Consider the following 13,928-nt stretch of genomic DNA (forward strand, 5'->3'; position numbering starts at 1 on the left):
AACAAAAAATAGTCTGGAGACATCCAGACTGCGTGTGCCTCCATCAGACACTAAGCAAAAAACTGGTTTCCGCCCGCTATCAGGGCGAGGGTGTATGCGGCGGAGGAGGAGCTAACTTGTTTTTTGTATACTTAGTGTCGGCCTCCAGACGGCAGTAGCATACACGCACAGTCTCTGTGTCCCCCAATGAGACGAAGGAAAAAAATAAATAAAAAACAAAACAAAAAAAAAACATTGACATAATCACATACAATATAAACACTCACCAAACACCTAATCCCAGACGCCCGCGTCTCCTGCAAGCAATCAAGAATAATAAACCAACATATTTTCCCTGTCCGCCATAGTCCATTTAATACTGAGTGTCTCACGTCGATGTCACCCGGCCACCGGCGATACAATGCGGAAGCGATCACCTCCTGTCAGTGTATCACTGAGCCGCCGTGAGTTCACCGGAGGACATCAGCTAATCAGCTCCGGCGCTCTCACTAAGGGTATGTGCACACGCTGCGGATTCTGCTGCGTTTCCGCAGCGTTTTTGGCTCTGCAGAAACGCAGCAGATTTTGCTGCGTTGTACAGTACCTTTATTTCCTATGGAAATAAAAAAAAGCTGTGCACATGCTGCGTTTTTTTCCGCGCGGTTTTGCTGCGGTTTACAATCCACAGCATGTCAATTGTTTGGTGCAGAAACGCTGCGGTTTTACACCTCATCCATTATGAGGTGTAAAACCGCAGGGCAAAACCGCAGAAAAAACGCAGATAATCCGCAGATAAACCGCAGAAAAACCGAAGCACTTTATCCTGCGGATTTCCTGCGGTTTTCTCTACAAAATCCGCAGAGACTAAAAACTACGTGTGCACATACCCTTAGGGTACTGCTGCGTGAGAAAGTTCTCATTAAATGGACTAAGTTGGACAGGATAGTATTAGGCTGTGTGCCCACGTTGCGCTTTTTAAGCGTTTCTGCGGCGCTTTTAGACGCGCGTTTCTGCCGTGGAAATGCTTAAGAAAAACATCCAATGTAATCATAATTGAATCCACACATGTTGTGCTAATGGTGCGTTTTTTTCCACTGCGGAAACGCTTAGCGGAAAAAAACCACAGCATGTTCATTAATTTTGCGGAAACGCGTGCGTTTCCACATACATACAATTGTATTGCAAAAACGCATAGGAAAACACATGCTAAAACGCTTAACAAAAGCGCTTTATAAAACGCATGCGTTTTCCCGGGAAGTGGGTGTGCGTTTCCGCTCAGGAATATTCTGCTTCAAAAAAGCAACGTGGGCACATAGCCTTATATGTTAGCTTATTTTTTTTATTGTTTGCGGGAGACGAGGGTGATGGGGATTAGGCGTTCAGTAAGTATGGTACATTAAGATTCAATAAAGGAGTCTGTGTGATTATTTCAAATACAGGACTTTATTCTGGCTGTGTCTTAATTTACCATGAGTTATAGGATTAGTAATGGATAGGTGCCTGTCCATTATTAACCTGTGGGCTTGATGTCACCGGACAATACAAAGGTGGCATCAACCCCACAAATAAGAACCCCACTTGCCACCACTACAGTGCAAGTGGGAAGAGCGAGTCTAAGTGCCAGAATTGGCGCATCTATAAGATGCGCCATTTCTGGGGCAGCCGAGAGTTGATGTTTTTAGCCTGGGGGGTGCCAATATACATGGCCCTTTCCCAGGCTATTAATATCAGCCCGCAGCTGTCTGCCTAGCCTTTGCTGGTTCGATTTTATAGGGGGACCCCACGTCAATTTTTTTTCTGGGGTTCCCCTCTAAACTAGTCAGTAAAGGCTGAGTAAAGAGCTGTGAGCTGATATTAATAGCCTGGGAACCTTTAAGGTTATTGGCTCCTTCCCAGAAATATAACATCAGCCCTCAGCCATCGGCTTTTCCTCTGCTGGTTATGAAAATTATGCGGGAGCCCATGCAAAAATTTTTATTTTAATTTTTGAAAAATAAACAGATAATGCGTTTCACGCAGATTTCTGACAGTTGCTGTTTTGTTACAGCAAATGTGGGTTAATTATGTTAATGTTCCTACTGGGGAAACGAGAGGTGTGTCTCAGTGTCGGAATATACCGTACTTACAACTAGCGAGGTGGAAGCAGGAGTCAGGCGATTCTGCCGGTGGTCTGACACTGCAGGGCGATGATCTCACTCCCATCCCAGCGCAGCAGAGTCGGCGGTGCTCATTGGTTGCGGGGGCTACGGCGACATTTGTTAAAAGTCCGAAGCCCCAGCACTTTCATTGTCTCAATGATGTGGTCTCCGGGAAAGTGGTCTCCGGGAAAATGGCTGCCGGAGGTGACGCATGCGCAGATTGAGATCTCGGCATCAAGGTCTCGTGACTAGATCTCAATCTATGCATGCGCCGTCTCTGGCGGCCATTTTCCCGGAGGCTACAGCTTCGAGGTAATAGAAGTGCAGGGGCTTTGAGCTTTCACAAAATGTCGCTGAAGCTCCCACACCACCGAGCACTGCCGAACCTGTGGCACAGGCCTTGTGATGGGACTTACCAGAGACCACCGCACCAATGGATGTGCAGTGGCTTCGGGCTTTCACAAAATGTCGGCAGAGCACCCCCCGCACCACCAAACCAGTCTGGATCATATCACTGCCGGACCACCAAACACCCCCTGTGACTCTACTCCACCAGCGCTGCTGATCTGATCCCCCCAGGGTAAGCTGAATTCAGGACTTTAAGACTGACCTTCATTTGACGCATTAATTTTCTTTTTTTCCCCCCATTTTCCTTCTGAAAATCTGGAGTGCTCTTATGGTCCGGTGTGTCTTATAGACTGAAAAATACGGTGTGTATATATGTACACACACACACATATAATTTGAACATTGCATGTAATGATATTATGGTCTTCAATGGAGAATGAAAAAGAGGAGATTGAACAAGGAAATGACTTCACAATTTTTTTTTTTTTATAATATATCTTTATTCAGCGCTATGGATTTACAAAAACGCATGAAAAACCACGTGAAAAACTCAACAAAAACGCATGAAAACACGTGGATTTTCCACTGCATTTTTCTGCCAAGAGATGCAGAAACCTTGTAGAAATTTCTGCAAGCAAATACGCAACGTGCGTTCAGCCTTATAATGATGATCTATCATCTCCGGGCAGAACCTTGGTATCAGCAACTGGGGTCCTTCCACACATGCAGGGCACATAGATCATGCGACACAGGACCCCTTTAAACTTGCACAGCCGGAGGCTCAAGTACACACCATGTAACGCTTACCTTTTCCGGTGTAATGCTCAGGGGGTAAATCGAAGGGAACTGGGAATGATCCTCTAGAATCTTCCTTATTGGAGTAGATATTCCGCCTCACCTGGAAGGTCCCACTGGGGAAGTCCTGCACAGAAGAACAGAGGATTTCAGGAATCTTGTGAGACAATTAATCAGGAAAGACAAGATGAACGAGTTAAAAAAGATAAAACACCAATTTATTTGTCCGCCACCGAGTGGAACGGAAATGGAGGAGGTCAATTGGTGGTCGGTCTATATCTACACGTGAATCAGAGGAGAAAACGTTATGTGTTCAGATGAATCTTACATCATTTTGAATACATTTTAATCATTACTTTTCTTTACAACGCAGATTAGAAGCTATGATTGGCGAGGGTCCCACAAAGATCACCAATAGGAACCACCAACACCCTCTGATACTTGGAGAGTTGAGGTGAGCAGTGTCCATCTAACACCCTGCTCACTTTTATGAGGATCAGCAGAAACAAAAACAGCAAAAGCGCAGAACTAGAGTAATATCTTAGTCTTCACTGTTAAGAAATCTGCTTGATATCAGTAAATGGAAGTAGATTGTAAACCCGTCCTGGTCTAATCTTACGGAAGGCTTCTTAAAGCAACAGATCGCTCTCTTGTGCCCCGACAGTCCAATTTTCAGGCCAAACTACATTTGTTACTATTAACAGGCAGCAAGCAGAGATCTTGCAAAAAGTGTGCAATTGAAAATACGAAAGTTGCAATGTATCTCACCAAGATTACAAAGAATAATTTAGGACCAGACCTGTAATCAATTAAAAATAAAACTTCTGCAACTGTAGCTCTGCGTTTCATATCCTCAGGGTTTTTCAGATTGGATTGCTGTCAGTGAACGGAAACATTCTTACGCACAGTCAGAAGCTGCAAACAAACAGGCCTAGTCTTGCTCACACAGCTGGGAGCCAGTGTCATGATGTATGAGACATCTCCCAGTATCTGATGGATCTACAGTGACGCAGGGCAGAGCGCTGTACAGAGATGGCAGCACACAGGGATTGTACCAGGATTGCTGTGAGGAACCTTGTAGCTACGGACACGTGGGAATTGATTTGTCAGCGCGGCTTTGGGCGTTTACTGATCTCTGCCAGAGACGACATAGTCTCACTGCACAATACAAACGCAGAATATAAAGTGAGCATATCAGAAGCCTGCGTCACAGACCGGCGATAACAAGGAAATGTGCACAGCTCCGCTACAATATGTCTGACAGGAGAGGACAGGAACACAGTACGGACCCACACCAGATATCTGCACCCCTATTTCATGTGCATTAAATGTCTACAGCTCAATGTTATCGGTCACCAAGGCATTATTATAGTAGCTATATTCTTGTACATAGTGAGCAGTATTATAGTAGTTATATTCTTGTACATAGGAGCAGTATTATAGTAGTTATATTCTTGTACATAGTGAGCAGTATTATAGTAGTTATATTCTTGTACATAGGAGCAGTATTATAGTAGTTATATTCTTGTACATAGGAGCAGTATTATAGTAGTTATATTCTTGTACATAGGGGCAGTATTACAGTAGTTATATTCTTGTACATAGGGGCAGTATTACAGTAGTTATATTCTTGTACATAGGGGGCAGTATTACAGTAGTTATATTCTTGTACATAGGGGCAGTATTACAGTAGTTATATTCTTGTACATAGGGGGCAGTATTATAGTAGTTATATTCTTGTACATAGGGAGCAGTATTATAGTAGTTATATTCTTGTACATAGGGGGCAGTATTATAGTAGTTTTATTCTTGTACATAGGGAGCAGTATTATAGTAGTTATATTCTTGTACATAGGAGCAGTATTATAGTAGTTATATTCTTGTACATAGGGGCAGTATTATAGTAGTTATATTCTTGTACATAGGGGGCAGTATTATAGTAGTTATATTCTTGTACATAGGGATCAGTATTATAGTAGTTATATTCTTGTACATAGGGGCAGTATTACAGTAGTTATATTCTTGTACATAGGGGGCAGTATTATAGTAGTTATATTCTTGTACATAGGGATCAGTATTACAGTAGTTATATTCTTGTACATAGCAGCAGTATTATAGTAGCTATATGCTTGTACATAGGAGCAGTATTATAGTAGTTATATTCTTGCACAATGATAAACAAAGGCAGATATAAGCCAAAATGAAGCCCTTCGGTTACTTTCTCTCGATGTCGTGCTCTCGCCGGTTGGACACTTGTGTTACCCATCGCTCAGCCATCAGTGTAACCATAGGAAGGGCAGATGTTTTCTTCCCTTACACCCCCTAATGGAGGGACTAGAAAATACAAACAGCAATTACATAACCAGATATAAAGCCTTGTAGCTTTTCTCATATCCATTCACAGGAGAGAAATCAGCGCCCCATTAACCAGGCAGGAGTGCTGCATTACCGCTCTATGTATTCATACAGCAGAGGTAGAAATAGCAGTTAATGCAGAATTACAGGGTATTAAGATATCATAGTGTAATTTTCTTAGTATGAGACTGTAATTCACCTGCATACAGAAGCTGAGTGAATATTGCAGCCACAGATGTTATAAGTAAAGGCTCGTAGGAGGCATTTATCGAGGACAGGAGCTATTACACAGTCAAAGGCATATAATGATACCTGGCAGGCTGCAACCCATCGTGACCTTGCAGATGGAAACGACGCACACAGTGAATATAATACTACATGCCCGACATTACGGGGGCCACACTGAGAAAAGTGAAGTGAGCGCCAAAGTCTCCTGCAATGACATAGTCTGCAATACAAATTAGTGAATGACCCATAGGCCATAAAAGCAAAAATGGCAATAAAATCAGCAGCTCCCCCAAAAGAAGCTGCATCACACAGAGAAAGTGAGAGGACACGAGTGCAGTGGCCTCATCCAGAATATTTGACCCAGACCCATCTCAGTGAAGTCATTGATGAATGGTATAGGACGGTGCAAAAAAGAGATCATCACTGAGAATGCCCCTATTCATCACTAGAGATCAGCGGTTACATCACTGAGAATGCCTCCTATCCATCACCAGAGATCAGCAGTGACATCACTGAGAATGCCTCCTATCCATCACTAGAGATCAGCAGTGACATCACTAAGAATGCCTCCTATCCATCACTAGAGATCAGCGGTGACATCACTGAGAATGCCTCCTATCCATCACTAGAGATCAGCGGTAACATTACGGAGAATGCCTCCTATCCATCACTAGAGATCAGCGGTGACATCACTGAGAATGCCTCCTATCCATCACTAGATAGAGATCAGCAGTGACATCACTGAGAATGCCTCCTATCCATCACTAGAGATCATTGGTGACATCACTGAGAATGCCTCCAATCCATCACTAGAGATCAGCGGTGACATCACTGAGAATGCCTCCTATCCATCACTAGAGATCAGCAGTGACATCACTGAGAATGCCTCCTATCCATCACTAGAGATCAGAGGTGACATCACTGAGAATGCCTCCTATCCATCACTAGAGATCAGCGGTGACATCACTGAGAATGCCTCCTATCCATCACTAGAGATCAGCGGTGACATCACTGAGAATGTCTCCTATCCATCACTAGAGATCAGCGGTAACATTACAGTTGCATTATATGATCCACATGGGTTAGATAACAACACAGACATTAGGTGCTCCAATTATAAACTCACAAAAGCAGATGGCAGGAATAAGACCCCCAGTTCATAGGAGCGGATAAACAGCTGGCTCCCGTTCTTCTCCAGAGACCCCCACGCTGCTTTGGAAAGGTTTGCACTGGGTGGGAAAAAAAAAAAAAACACACTGTCAAAATGAGAACTTCACACACATTCTACAATACAAAAAACCCCTTCAAACATTTACATCCAGAACTGCAATCACAAAGCTGATGGTGTACTGTGCACAGTGTGAGGACTGATTCTGTCAATAGAGCATGAGGAATTTCATCAGCAGCTCTGGATGTGACTAGGGCCATAGGCCTGGATCTGCACAGGAGAGTGGAAAAGCAGAGCTGTGGTGCAGTTTTGCACAGAAGGTACAGGGCAGTCTGCGCAGTGTACGGTGCCCCTCTGATCAATGACTGGTGATGTCACTACCCCCTCCACCTCCCATGTATCCATATCCGCTGCATTGTTTTACAGCTGAAAAGGTCACTCGCATTAGATGTGGTCAATGCACAACATGACAACCTGTCAAGCACATCGCAACAGCATGAAACACACTGACTCTGGTTCCAGATAAATCAGTGGAAAAAGTCACGTTCCCCAGCAGTGTCCCAACTGCACAAGCTACAACTGAAAATAGCTCGATTGCAGAGTCTGCGTTCCCTGATCATCTGCATTTTGCAGCAGAGGTCCTTTAATACACCCATGTATATCAGTGGCTGAGAAAGACACTGAGGACGCGAGAATGGCTGCGCACTACAACACTATGATTAGACTAAAATGCAGATTCACCCTTCAGAGCAGACATCAGGACCCAAATATTGAAAAGCACTGCAAATTGGATGGAAGCTCTCGATTACATCAAATGGTGGAAAATCCTAACACTTCTCACAGCTGAGGGATTGTTACTATTGCAGCCAGTGTGGATAATACTGGGATCGAAGACTGATACAGTGCAAACTATTAGGGATTCATTTGTCTGCACAATATACAACTGTAACAAACCCTCAGTTGTGAGTAGTGTAAAGAGGCTGGACCATAAATGCACAATCCCTCAGTATGACTGCTGGCACCTCCTCAGATCCTGATGACATGGGCTATGACTGCGCTGTATGAATGGGGTCAATGCAAGCGACCTCCATCTATAACATGTGACTGGAGCTGTGCTCACTCTGGGACCCCTATTCTCATGATGGGTGGGGGTCTAATCGGTCAGACCCCAGGGATCCTACAATTATCACCTATGATGATATGGACGAGTGATCTATGTTGTCTAATGGACCTCTCCTTTAAGTCTGTGCAGGAATTGAGCACTTTTGTTTAAACAGTGTTTACAGTCACTGATAAGGTGCGCTTGTCAATGCATTTCTGGGACTGCGGGTAAACAAGTGGAAAAGTTGCAGTTACGCCTCATTACCGTGATACCGGATTCCTCGCGCCTAAAGAACTTAGTGATATGGAATGTTACAAACCGCAACAAAACAGCTGTTGCCATAGCAACACCATACAGTTTTCTGCAATCTCAAAGAAAACTGCTAAATGGGCAACTCCAGGCAACTGGATGAGAATTCAGTATCTCCTCCCCCCTCACAATGCGTCTTGTTACCATCAATAAAATCTTAACTGACCTAGGTCCTGTATATCTATAATTGCTCAGGTGTATACAGTGGGCAAAACAAGAATTGAACAAGTCACCAATTTTCTAAGTAAATCTATTTGTCAAAGTGCTATTGACATGAAATTCTCCCCAGATGTCAGTAACAACCCATCCAATCCACAGAGGCAAAGATCTCATCATAGATTTTCATAAATTTAAAAAAATTCCTGGAAAGTCCTGACACCCGCTGAAATGTAACTAGAAAGCAATCCTGCCATTTGGTGACAAATAATATCAGCTGGTTCATCTGATGGCCGATAAAAATGTGTCGCACAAGAAACAGCTCATGATGGGGAAAACCAGTGAGATGTCCCAAGACCTTCACAACCTTATTGTTGAAAAACATACAGATGGCATTGGTCACAGAAGAATTTGTAAACTACTGATGGTTCCAGTGAGCACTTCTGAGGCTTTAATCCCGAAATTAAAACACACAATTTCATCATAAACCGGCCACGACCAGGTATTTCCCGCAAGATTTCATCATAAATGGGCCACAAGTAGCTGCTCCCTGCAAGATTTGAGACTGAGGAGAGAAAAGAATTATCAAGAGGCAAGGACAATCTAGAGATTTAAAGAAAGACCTGGAATCAGCAGGTACAATTGTTTCATGGAAAAAATAAGTAATGCACTAGACCTAAATGGCTTGTATGCACGCAAGACTCCACTGCTAAACTAAGAGCATGATCAAGCACGTTAAAAGTTTGCTCAACAAGATTTAGACAAGCTGGTAAAAATACTGGGAGAATATAGTCTGGTCAGATGAGATCAAAATTGAGCTCTTTCGATGCCATAATACAACATATTTGGAGGCCAAAAGACACTGCCTGTCAGCCCAAAAACACCATACCAGCAGTGAAGTGTGGAGGTGGGAACATCGTGGTGTGGGGCTGTTTTTCAGCATACAGCACTGACAAACTTTATATAGTTGAAGGAAGAATGAATGTAAAAATGTATGGATACATTACAGATAAAAATCTGCTGCCATCTACCAGGATGATGATGAATCGAGGGTGGACATGTCAGCAAGACAATGATCCCAAACACAAAGCAGAGGAAACGCACAATTGGTTTCAGAGAAAGAAAATAAAGCTGCTACAATGGCAGAGCCAATCACCCGACCTGAATCTAATAGAAAATGTATGGAAGGAGCTAAAAGCTCAGAGATCATAGGAGCCCACGGGATCTTCAGGATGTGTAGAAGAATGGGCCAAAATCACACCTGCGACTAGTTTCTCCATACATGGGGCGTCTTGAAGCTTCATCACAAACAAAGCCTTTTGTACGAAGTATTGACTACATTTCAGTAATGTGTTCAAAACGTTTCTCTGTGTCGTTTCTCATTATTACACAATTTATAGACACCTATGGTGATTTCTTTGCCTGTGTGGATTGGATGGGTGGTTACTGACATCTGGTGAGAATTTCATGTCAATAATAGCTTTACAAATAGTTTTACTTAGAAAACTGTTGATGTGTTCAATATTTATATCACTCGCCGTATAACAGTTCTTGGGAAAGCTGGGTGACAATGGGGCTAATGTAAGAGGAGGTACTGTGCAGGTCCATGGAGAAGAATGCAATGCAGGCTGTGAAGAGGCTCTACAGGGGCCACACAGTCCATGAAGGCTGGGGCAGAGTAGACAGGTCCAGCCTCTACACAGTGATACAATGTAGTGATGTCACATCGAGCACCTCGTGATGTCATCAGCGGGGTGGGGGGGTGAGGACAGATATAAAAGCCACCCACAGCTCCATTACACCCTCCACTCCCCGGAGGTCGGAGCCGATACTGCAACTAGCTGCTTGTTGCTTAGAAACCCACAGAGTAATGTATCTCTCTGCGCAGGAAAATCAGCAAGGGACAAACTACAGTCATTGCAGAACTGCACCGCAAGCTGCTAACAAAATCCGGGATCTGGCATTATTATAGTGAGTGCAGCTATGGAGTATAATACAGGATGTAACTCAGGATCAGTATGTAATGTATGTACGCAGTGACTGCACCAGCAGAATAGTGAGTGCAGCTCTGGAGTATAATACAGGATGTAACTCAGGATAAGTAATGTAATGTATGTACACAGTGACTGCACCAGCAGAATAGGGAGTGCAGCTCTGGGGTATAATACAGGATGTAACTCCGGATCAGTAATGTAATGTATGTACACAGTGACTGCACCAGCAGAATAGTGAGTGCAGCTCTGGAGTATAATACAGGATGTAACTCCGGATCAGTAATGTAATGTATGTACACAGTGACTGCACCAGCAGTATAGTGAGTGCAGCTCTGGAGTATAATACAGGATGTAAATCAGGATCAGTAATGTATGTACACAGTGACTGCACCAGCAGTATAGTGAGTGCAGCTCTGGGGTATAACACAGGATGTAACTCAGGATCAGTACAGGATCAGTAATGTAATGTATGTACACAGTGACTGCACCAGCAGTATAGTGAGTGCAGCTCTGGAGTATAATACAGGATGTAACTCAGGATCAGTAATGTAATGTATGTACACAGTGACTGCACCAGCAGAATAGTGAGTGCAGCTCTGGAGTATAATACAGGATATAACTCAGGATCAGTAATGTATGTACACTGTGACTGCACCAGCAGAATAGTGAGTGCAGCTCTGGAGAATAATACAGGATGTAACTCAGAATCAGTACAGGATCAGTAATGTAATGTATGTACACAGTGACTGCACCAGCCGAATAGTGAGTGCAGCTGGAACTTTTCAACCTTTTCCCACATATCATGCTTCAAAAACATAAAGATACCAAATGTAAATTTTTGGTTAAGAATCAACAACAAGTGGGACACAATTGTGAAGTTGAACGAAATTTATTGGTCATTTTTAATTTTTGTGGAAATTCAAAAACTGAAAAGTGGGGTGTGCAATGATTCGGCCCCTTTAACTTATACTTTGTTGCGCCACCTTTTGCTGTGATTACAGCTGCAAGTCGCTTGGGGTATGTCTCTATCAGTTTTGTACATCGAAAGACTGAAATTCTTGCCCATTCTCCCTTGGCAAACAGCTCGAGCTCAGTGAGGTTTGATGGAGATCGTTTGTGAACAGCAGTTTTCAGCTCTTTCCACAGATTCTCGATTGGATTCAGGTCTGGACTTTGACTTGGCCATTCTAACACCTGGATACGTTTACTTGTGAACCATTCCATTGCAGAGTTTGCTTTATGTTTGGGATCATTGTCTTGTTGGAAGACAAATCTCCGTCCCAGTCTCAGGTCTTTTGCAGATGCCAACAGGTTTTCTTCAAGAATAGTCCTGTATTTGGCTCCATCCATCTTCCCATCATTTTTAATCATCTTCCCTGTCCCTGCTGAAGAAAAGCAGGCCCAAACCATGATGCTGCCACCACCATGTTTGACACTGGGGATGGTGTGTTCAGGGTGATGAGCTGTGTTGCCTTTACGCCAAACATATCGTTTGGCATTGTTACAAAAAGTTTGATTTTGGTTTCATCTGACCAGAGCACCTTCTTCCACATGTTTGGTGTGTCTCCCAGGTGGCTTGCTGCAAACTTTAAAAGACACTTTTTCTGGATATCTTTGAGAAATGGCTTTCTTCTTGCCACTTTTCCATAAAGGCCAGATTTGTGTAGTGTACGACTGATTGTTGGCCTATGGACAGACTGTTCTGCCTCAGCTGTAGATCTCTGCAGTTCAGCCAGAGTGATCATGGGCCTCTTGGCTGCATCTCTGATAAGTCTTCTCCTTGTTTGAGATGAAAGTTTAGAGGGACAGCCGGGTCTTGGTAGATTTTCAGTGGTATGATACTCCTTCCATTTCAATATGATCGCTTGCACAGTGCTCCTTGGGATGTTTAAGGTTTTGGAAATCATTTTGTATCCAAATCTGGCTTTAAACTTCTCCAGAACAGTATCATGGACCTGCCTGTTGTGTTCCTTGGTCTTCATGATGCTCTCTGTGTTTCAAACAGAACCCTGAGACTATCATAGAGCAGGTGCATTTATACGGAGACTTGATTACACACAGGTGGATTATATTTATCATCATTAGTCATTTAGGACAACATTGGATCATTCAGAGATCCACAATGAACTTCTGGAGTGAGTTTGCTGCACTGAAAGTAAAGGGGCCGAATAATATTGCACGCCTCACTTTTCAGTTTTTGAATTTCCACAAAAATTTAAAATAACCAATAAATTTCATTCAACTTCACAATTGTGTCCCACTTGTTGTTGATTCTTCACCAAAAATGTACATTTGGTATCTTTATGTTTGAAGCATGATATGTGGGAAAAGGTTGAAAAGTTCCAGGGGGCCGAATACTTTCGCAAGGCACTGTACGTACACAGTGACTGCACCAGCAGAATAGTGAGTGCAGCTCTGGAGTATAATACAGGATGTAACTCAGGATCAGTAATGTAATGTATGTACACAGTGACTGCACCAGCAGAATAGTGAGTGCAGCTCTGGGGTATAATACAGGATGTAACTCAGGATCAGTAATGTAATGTGTGTACACAGTGACTGCACCAGCAGAATAGTGAGTGCAGCTCTGGGGTATAATACAGGATGTAACTCAGGATCAGTAATGTAATGTGTGTACACAGTGACTGCACCAGCAGAATAGTGAGTGCAGCTCTGGGGTATAATACAGGATGTAACTCAGGATCAGTAATGTAATGCATGTACACAGTGACTGCACCAGCAGAATAGTGAGTGCATCTCTGGAGTATAATGAGGGATGTAACTCAGGATCAGTAATGTAATGTATGTACACAGTGACTGCACCAGCAGAATAGTGAGTGCAGCTCTGGAGTATAATACAGGATGTAACTCAGGATCAGTAGTGTAATGTGTGTGTACACAGTGACTGCACCAGCAGAATAGTGAGTGCAGCTCTGGAGTATAATACAGGATGTAACTCAGGATCAGTAATGTAATGTGTGTGTACACAGTGACTGCACCAGCAGAATAGTGAGTGCAGCTCAGGGGTATAATACAGGATGTAACTCAGGATCAGTAATGTAATGTATGTTCACAGTGACTCAACCAGCAAAATAGTGATTGCAGCTCTGGGGTATAATACAGGATAAGTAATGCAGTGTAGTGGTTATACAGATTTACTTGTGAAGTGCATTTCCTAGAAAACAATCCTCCGCAGATAAGCAGCGCTCACCCACTGCTTGTCAACATGCAAACCACATAGCATTATAAACGAACCTCGGTCATGGACTCTTAGCAAACCCATCCCAGTGCCTGATAGTGAATGGTGGCACACGCCAACTATTGCAGGATGATGTTTTGCATTTTTTGTTACTCTT

The 13,928-nt window shown here is 43.2% G+C and overlaps 1 protein-coding gene across 5 annotated transcripts in view; it reads right to left on the reverse strand.

Annotated features, from left to right (window-relative positions):
• The window catches only part of TDP1 (tyrosyl-DNA phosphodiesterase 1), a 47,975-nt gene that overhangs the window by 13,530 nt on the left and 20,517 nt on the right, over positions 1 to 13,928 (reverse strand). For all 5 annotated transcript variants that reach the window (XM_073578191.1, XM_073578189.1, XM_073578188.1 and 2 more), the window contains exons 14-15: positions 6,970 to 7,072; positions 3,273 to 3,387 (exon numbers count right to left, since the gene is read on the reverse strand). In XM_073578191.1, the coding sequence (XP_073434292.1) occupies positions 3,273 to 3,387; positions 6,970 to 7,072 (218 nt within the window). The remainder of the gene's footprint in view (positions 1 to 3,272; positions 3,388 to 6,969; positions 7,073 to 13,928) is intronic.

This window comes from Dendrobates tinctorius, unplaced genomic scaffold (assembly GCF_039654945.1).
Source record: "Dendrobates tinctorius isolate UK_male_01 unplaced genomic scaffold, ASM3965494v1 ptg000058l, whole genome shotgun sequence".
NCBI lineage: Eukaryota > Metazoa > Chordata > Amphibia > Anura > Dendrobatidae > Dendrobates > Dendrobates tinctorius.